This window comes from Phlebotomus papatasi, chromosome 2 (genome assembly GCF_024763615.1).
Source record: "Phlebotomus papatasi isolate M1 chromosome 2, Ppap_2.1, whole genome shotgun sequence".
NCBI lineage: Eukaryota > Metazoa > Arthropoda > Insecta > Diptera > Psychodidae > Phlebotomus > Phlebotomus papatasi.
In genome coordinates, this window is record NC_077223.1 from 102415567 (window position 1) to 102424511 (window position 8945).

The 8945-nt window shown below is 33.2% G+C and overlaps 1 protein-coding gene across 1 annotated transcript; it reads right to left on the reverse strand.

The window, feature by feature from the left end:
• Positions 1-3763: 3763 nt before the first annotated feature.
• On the reverse strand, positions 3764-5603 carry LOC129800485 (probable hydroxyacid-oxoacid transhydrogenase, mitochondrial). The gene is made up of 4 exons (XM_055844899.1): positions 5348-5603; positions 5227-5287; positions 4421-5160; positions 3764-4368 (listed from the first exon to the last, which is right to left on the reverse strand). The coding sequence occupies exons 1-4, from the start codon at positions 5398-5400 to the stop codon at positions 3849-3851; spliced, it is 1374 nt and encodes a 457-aa protein (XP_055700874.1). The 5' UTR covers positions 5401-5603; the 3' UTR covers positions 3764-3848.
• Between the last annotated feature and the right edge of the window lie 3342 nt (positions 5604-8945).

Consider the following 8945-nt stretch of genomic DNA (forward strand, 5'->3'; position numbering starts at 1 on the left):
TATGTCTCGGCCAAGGGGCCCAATGAGCTGTGGATGTGTCGGTTGATGGGAGGTGGTGATACATTGTTTTTTTTTTCTAAACTTACAAACCAACACTGAAAAATATTTCTTATCATAAGACTGTGTCACTCAGAAATTTCTAACTAATCCCATGGAATGTTTTTTTTGGGCTTTCTTTTTCTCCTTTTACTTCAGGATTTATTTAAAAAGAAAGATTTGGTCAAAAAAAAAATTTTTGAGACTAAATTAAAATTTTGCCGGTAAATAGAAATTGAATAAAAAAAATTTTATCGGTATTTTAGTAAAATCATTAACAGTAAAATTTAAAAAATAATTTTAAATACACAGCAAAAAAAATTTTGCTGCTTTACCATGATTTTCAATGTAAATTTTACATTAAACATGTAATTGTGTGTACTAATACACATTTGTGTAATTTGTACACATTTTGTCTGAAAACTGTGTAATTTGTACACCTTTTATTTGAAAACTGTGTAATTGTACACGAAATATGTAAGAAAATATACAAAACTGTGTAATCATTCCCAGTTGATTATACGATTTGCAATAACATAAAATTTAAATTACACATATTCAGATTACACGTTTTGTTGAAATACATAATTTGTGTAACTTTACAAGAATAATCGTGGTAAGAAAGCAAACTAACGATTATCCTTGTAATTTTTTTTACTGTGTAGTTTTGATCTGTAAAGGAAACGATTTTGGTCAGTAAAGTTTTGATCTGCGAAATTTCAATTTTGGTTAGAACAAAAATTATCAAAAACTGTAATATAGAAAATATTACTTTAACTAGTATTTAAGATGGGACCAGAAAACAAAAAAAAAACACTTTATTTTCCTTTTGACAAAAATTTACATGAGAATTTTGTGCTGAAAATGTTTTATGCCTATCAAATTTGATTTTTTAATGACCGAAATTCGCATTTTACTAACCAAAATTGATTTTTATGACGAAAATTGATTTACACATACTGGTCAAAATAAATTTCTTATTGACTACAATGGATTTTAACGATCATGGTCGAGATTAAGAAAATTTCATGAAATAAAAATTCATATCCCACAAATATAGGTTAGGACTGTAAATCAGTAAATTTAATTAGTAAAAAATTACCATCAATTAGTTAATAATTCGAAGTAAGAAATAATTAATATAATTTGGTCTGTAATACCTACGGCACATCTTTTAGATTGTGGAAGTTTATTGAAAACAATATTCACATCTGTTTCTTCTTATTCTTTCGCACTCCAAATTCGTTTCACCTAATTTGAATTTTTTGTGACCTTCAAAAGAACAAGATGAGTACTAGAGAATGAGATTGACATATGCACTAGGTTCGAGAAATAAAAGCACACGAATTTCGACTTCATGAAATTTTCCTGATCTAAAACATGTTCCGGAGCTTCCGGAGTCAAATTTGGCCAAATTAGGTTTCTATAACTTATTTTAAATTAACAACTGTTTGATTCGAATTTGTGACTAATCAAATTGATTCTTTTACTGACCAAACCCATATTTTATCGACCAAATTTGATTTTTTGCTGATCACTGTTACTGCTCATTTTTTCTAAAGTCTTTAATTTATACGATTACCATATTACATAGAATGAAAACTTTTTATTTGCTCTTTCCTAATAAATCTTACGAATAATATCACAGTTTTTTTTATTGCTGCAGTACACCTTTTAAATCAGGAAAATTTTATAAGATCTAAATTCACATCTCTTTCTTTCTTAAAAGCTTTGCATATACCTATCCTGTTCTTTCGAACTCTTCTTCTTCTTTTGAACATCAAACCAAATTAAATTTAATTCAGTCCAATTTTGAGACCGAAAGAGTGGGATAAATTTATGCAAATCCTTTGGAAAAGAAAGGGACACGAATTTTGATTTCATGAAATTATACCGAGCTAAAAGGTATGTCAGAGGCATTAAATTCCAAATTGCATAACTGATCCAATCTGATCTTTTGTTGACCAAATTTCGATGTTTTTCTGAACGGTATTGCGCCTTTAAAACTAGATAAGAAAGCAAGGCGTCAGAGCTTTATGAAATATTCGAACATGGAAGTTCTAGTTGAGCATTAATTTTTGAAATTAGTATAATTACCCAACGAGCACAGTTAGCTAAAAACGGTAGCGTTTTCAGCATATTTTCGCTGAAAACGCTGTCTTTTTTTGCTAAATGTGCTCGCGAAAAATTAAAATTAATAAAATATTTCATAGCACTAGACAACAGTGATTTATGGGTTTTCATAGAATTTTTTATATTGTTTAGGTTCAATTATTTACGAAAATAGGGTAAAGTGATATAATTTGGAATTAGTGTTACAATTTGGACAATTCGCCGGTACAAGTTGGACATATCTTTTTTTTTGATAAATACAGTACAAAATTTGTTTTTAAGCACAAGGAACCAAATTATAAAACTAAAAAGCATTAAAAATATACAAATAAAAATTAAGTACTAAATTTATCAAGACAAAAAGCCCTGTCTAAATTGTACCATTGTCCAACTTGTACCACTTTACCCTACTTACTTTTTTGAATTAATTTTGACATTTTTTGGTACTTAGGTGTCTCTATCTTTGATTCTGCTGAACCGATTTCGTTCTTTACTAGGAGAAAGTCGAAAACTTTTGAATAGTAAAAAAATATCTAGAATAAAGGAAATTCATCAAAAATATACCAGAGGCGCTGTAGCATTATATATGTCAGAACTCTCAGAGTCTTAGACATTTTCAATTTTTGAGCAACTTTCACTAAAGATTTCACGACAACCAAACCTAAGGGAAGAGTACCTGCGATCGGCAGTGTTCCTCGGATCGTCAGGTTATTACCGTATTGTTACTCCAAATCAAATGAATTTTTAAAAATTATTAGCTACTTTTTACCAATTAACTCTTACAAGAATGTACTGTACTGGCGCTTTCCGTGAGACACATGATTGAATACGTGACGATCCGAGGTACAGATTACAATTTTGCAATTACACCTAATTATTTATTAATTTATTGTAAAAATTCAAAATTCAAATGCACAGGTATATTTAAACGGATCACTAATATATCAATTAGCATGCACAAAAATACCAAATAGTATTTTGAGGCTTATATTTTCCACTAAATATCGAGCATGTCTCTTAACATTCCGATCCGGGGTGCTCTTCCCTTATCTTTAGTAATTTGTTTTGTGAGTTTATTAGATAATTTTGTTAGCTACATTTTATGTAATTTCTTTAAATATTTAAAATCAATTTTTATTTATCTTTTTTATTTAATTTTCCTAATAATTTATTATTTTTTATTTCTTTTTTAAATACTTTTCGCTCTTTTTATATTTATGAATAAATTTTTTAAGAATAGAGTTGCATTTAGATTTGAAATATACCGAAGTTTAAGGTAAAAACCATTAAAATAAACAATTTTTATTGCAAATTCAGTTATATAAAAAAAATAAACAAGAATATTAAAAAACTGTAAAAATTAAAATTTAAATAAAAATAAAAATTAGGAAGAGTATGGCAGCTTTGAAATAAGGATTTTTCTACTATGTTTAAATGGAACTGAGCCACACTTACTGTGTGATACTTGACTTTAAATAGCTATAAACTTACCTGTGCTTGAAGAACGTTCCTTTTAATTCTTGAACAAAAATAGCTTCACCAGACTTTATTCTTAAATCCCCTTCCAAACAACTTAAAATGCCATTTTTAATACCATTAATAAGTATGCAAATAATTTCCCATATCCAAAAATCCAGTGTTTATTTGCTTTTGAATACAATTGGAAGCTTTTAACGGCATTTTGCCCATCTTTAGGCGGTTTAGTAGACTTTCATTGAATGCTCAAAGAGCATCGACAGGTCCTCCTCTGTTTGCTCCCTTGGGGCCATTTTTAAAATTCGCTCCTGTGGCAAGGTTCCTTTCACAAGGGCAGGGATGTCATCCTTTGAAAATCCCAAGGCTGTCAATCCGTCTTCGATCTTGAGGTCGTACATGTATTTCTGGAGGACTTCTGCCAGCTTCCGGCCAGCATCTTCACGTCTAACGTTGCTGACGTTGGCCCCGAGTAGAGCTGCAGCTTCCAGGTGTTTTTCTGGACATGTAGGGGCTGTGAAACTGAACACTGCAGGCCCTGTCATGACTACTGATAATCCATGAGGGATTATGGGATGATCTCGATCGTAGCCGGCGGGAATAAAAGATTTAACGAGTCCGGAAATTGGATATGATAGTCCGTGACAGAGATGAACTCCGGCATTCCCAAACCCGACTCCTGCAATTGAAGCTGCCAGGTGCATATTGGAACGAGCTTCCAGATCGTCAGGATTGAAGACTGCTGACCTATATAATTAAGTTTAGTAGGAATTTTTGGTTTAGGCTTTGGTTTACTTGCTTGAAATATTTTTTAATGGTTGATAGAGCGTATCTAGCCCAAACGTCTGATAGGGGATTGCTTCCTTGATAGACGGGTCTTAGTTTAGGATTCGCAGGAACAGGACCTCTTTCATTGTAAGGTACAGCTGTGAAGCTTTCGAGGGCATGGCAAAAGACATCGAACCCAGCATAGGCCATCACTCGTTCTGGTAAGGATAGGGTGTGTAGGGGATCAATTAGTCCCAGCATAGGCCTCAGGGCCTTGTTAGAAATACCAGTCTTCACATGCAGAGGTTTGTAGTCGAAGACACAAGCCGCAGTAGCTTCTGATCCCGTTCCGGCAGTTGTAGGGACAGCAATTAAAGGTTTGAGGGGATTTGTTGCTTCCTTGGATTTTCCAATTGGAGAATTGACAAAGTCCAGAAATTCTGCTTCAGGATGAACGGCATACAAGTTCGCAGCTTTCGCTGTATCTATCACAGATCCCCCTCCAATGGCTACATAAGCATCAAAATTCCTCTTCCTGGCATAATCTATAGCTCTTTGGAGGCTCTGATCTGTAGGCTCTACTCGAACATCTTGGAAGACTTCATAGGTGATCTTATGCTTTGCCAGGGAGTCGAAGGCTGTCCTTACTGAAGGCTTATCCACGAGATTTTTATCAATCAACAAGCAAATGTTCTTGCTTCCGAGATTGGTAAGATCAGCTCCTAGTTCCCTGGTTACTCCTGGTCCGTAGCGAATTGTTGAACTTGCCATCTTTTAAAAATTAATTTCCATTGAAACTTGAGAAGTCTCAGATTAGGGAAGATTTATGATTCCTACCTCGAAAGCATTGTCTTTGGCTCCCCTTCCAGCTTCTGAAGAATGACTTGGACATCGACATCTGAAAGGGAATTAAAGGATCTCTATAATAAATTCTCTCAGGATTTATTGCGATACTCACGATACTTTGGATATATTTTGTAGAAGATCCAACACTCTGCGCCTTGGAACCATCTTTTGACAAGCAATCTTTCACCAATACCAATTCACTTTCTTGTTGAACAAGTTTCTTATCGGATGAGGTTTCCCAAGGTGAAGAAAGTAATGGAATATTTCAAGACTTTCACAGAAGTTAATCTCTTCCTTCTCTTGATCATCTGCAAATGTCCTACCTCACGTAAAGTTCTTCAACAATATCAAAGATCTCTTTGATATCCTATCAATTAATACATAGCAGGGAGTGCCAGAATTTCCCAGAGAAATTCCAGCGTCATAATAATGTGTTATTTTGTTTAATCTAAAATGCTATAAAGAAAAATTCTGCACGATTTTACGTGATAAGTAAATGATTTTGCAAACAAAGTCCAGACTGATACGTATTTATCAATTTTCGTTTAATGTTTTTAATAAAAACTAAGATGAATTTCGTCAATATCGCAATAGTCGGCGTCTTCTGTGCTATAATGACATGCTCAGTGCAAAAACCGGCTATTTTAATAGAAAGAAAATTGCATAAAACGATAGTCTATTTTTGCTCATAGCAGCTTATAATCTAGAAGTATGTATTATATTAGATAGATAGATATATTTATTCATCAACAATGCTTTCCAAATACAATTTCGTTTTAATGAGATCCCGTGTATAGTTTTCGGCGTCCACTGCCGTCTTAGCGTTGGTGACCAACCTCCGGAGCAAAACGGTGGAAAAGCTCTTTCTCAGGTTGTATATGCCATTCATGTAAGAATATGTTCGACTTTTTTGAATGCACAAAATCCCAATAAGAAAGAAAAAACAAAAACAAACGATTCTGCTCTATTGAGATTGCACTGTTTAAACCATTGTGCGAGGTTAAAAATGACTAGCTTTTATACGGGTTTCAAAGCTAAGGCTTAGAGATATGGCTTAACTTTTCTAATATCTTATAAATCAAGACTTTTTGGAAAATTTTGGCTTAGGATTGGATTATTAAGGGCAAAGGACCTAATACATTTTGAAAAATCAATAAAATCAGTTATTGTTTAACCCTTTAACGACGAGACAGTTTTTACGGTCTGAAAATCAGTAAAAAAATTAAACTGAGAAACAATCAATTATAAGTCTTACATCTAACCTTGGAAAGTCCAACAGAGTCTGATTCGGTATGTTTTCTGCTACTATAAACGATAGGAACGAAAGTAGCCTAAAAATTTAAGTAATTTTTCTGACAATACCAATGAATAATATTTTTCGCTTTAAAGAAAAATATTACGTATGAGTATTGTAGTTTTTATTGCCAAAAGGGTGTTTCTTTTTAAAAAAAATTGGAAGTATAAAAAATAAATAGAATAAATTATGAATTTTAGAATTGAAAAATTCGCCATTTTTGAGCTTAAGTATATACTATATAGCAAATAGCTAGATACTTGCAAAAAATATTCTAGATTCCTTCAACCTTCTACTTTACAATTTTATGTACAAATATAAGAAATAAATAACTTTGGGTAGTCAGGAAAAATTTCTTTCTTTATGGGACACAGGTATTCCAATCGTCCTTAAAGTGTTAAGTCTGGACGGTCTTACTGAGCTGTAAGCCATTTAGGACAGTATTATTTGATTAATAAATAGTCAGCCAGGACATCTTGTACAAACTCCGATATCACTTAAAAAAGCCAAGGATAAGGTTACTTTCAAGAAAGATTAGCTAAAAGCTAAATTTATTTTTTCAAAATTTTTAAGTAAAATTTGTGAAAGAGTTTTTTATTAATTATCCGTTCATACACATTGTTAGTTTAAAGATTATAAAAAGAACGCAACGTTTTACGACATCTTTCGTATTTAGATTTAATAATAAAATCAAAATCTTTCAGTGTAACCGGTATTGTGATGTCTTGAATCACTTATTAAAATTCATCAAAAAGTTTGGATACGGATATAGGGATCTAGGCCCGATCTCTACCATGAGTTCAAATTTAATCTTTTCCGGAAACCTCAAACCGGTTATCTTTAACCGTTTTTCGTCACAAACATTAGCAGTATAGATACATGAACAGTGTTTTAGTGGATTGAACAGTCTAATAAAGGAATTAAGTAGATAAACTCCCTTCGGATGCCTTGAGGGTGCAATCCTTTCGGGATTCTTTCTAAAGAATTTTGTAATTTCCTGTACTGAAGGGATTGCAACCACTGACGCATCCGTAGTCCTCGATTAATTCATGTCCTTGATTAATTTGTGCTATTGATACCGTCAAGGACTTATAATATGCCACGGGTGTAACAGGGAATACTTTGCCCTTTCCCCTTAATCAGTTACGCGTCCCCTACGATAGTCTTTCTTCATTCTCGAATTAGCAAAAATTTTCCTTGCTTTTTGTACATTAAATCCTGTGGGCCAGGTCCTGTGTATCTCCTTGAATAAATCAAAATTTAGGAGTTCATCATTTAAAACGTTTAAAACTTTTAAAATTAGCGTATTTGAACGCATATTCCCGGTGGAATAAACCCCTATATTAGACAAGCTTATTAGGGTGTGTTTCAACAAGGAAAAAAATTTTTGGCATTATATTCTCATGGTGCTGTATTTGATGAGTCTAGAAAGTTTTTCTTCGACGACCTATGATCAGACGCCGTTTAGAGGTGTCTGAACGACCCTCTCTGTAGAGTAAAATCAGAAAAATGTTCTACAGAGAGGGTCGTTCAGACACCTCTAAACGGCGTTTGATCATAGGTCGTCGAAGAAAAACTTTCTAGTCTCATCAAATACAGCACCGTGAGAATAGTGCCAAAAATTTTTTTTCGTTGTTGAAACACCCTAATGCTTATTTTCGTAATCAGATAATTTCGAGAAACTCTTTTCCAAATTTTGAATCCGACTGAGGTTATCGTAGATGTCGGGTAATTTTGCACTTTGGGTATGACTTTAAGCAGTCTTCAGACTAGAGTTTTGGCCCAGTTTGAGAAGGTCTCAAAATCGTAAATGGCAACCAATTTGATTGATTTTTCAGAGTCTAACAAACGGTCATTAATCCTTAATAATTTAATCCTAAATTACATTTTTCCAAAATAATATTTTAATTTATAAGAAAATAGTGCAGTTAAGCCAAATGGCTAAGTTTTAAGTCTGAAACCCGTATTATGCTACTGCTGATCGTTAGCTTTTCTTTTAATCTAATAATGGGAACTGGCGCGATTTTCTTGCTAAGGAGTGTATCCGGTGTTCGCCAGTGGGAAAAGTGGTCACCCTAAGAGGAAAACACTTTTTTGGTCTTGCCCAGAGATTCCGGTCCCAATATGGACCTTCTTCAGTGGCTGAAAGGGCATCAAAATTTATTTTGCAACATTTTCTTGTTTTTACAAAGGTTATTTTTGGACAACTTCAACATTCACTCGACTAAATTGTTTTTTCGCAGCTTCTCAGGGATCGGTCGATTTTTGTTGGCTAGGAAAATCATCACCAGCAGGATGTCAGTATGGGGGGTCTTTTCTTGTGAAAATTTCTCACTATTTCTTGTAATATTTGAATAGGTTTGGAAAAATCGTGATACGACTCTTTATGATGGTTTTTTCTTTTTGCTACTTTCTT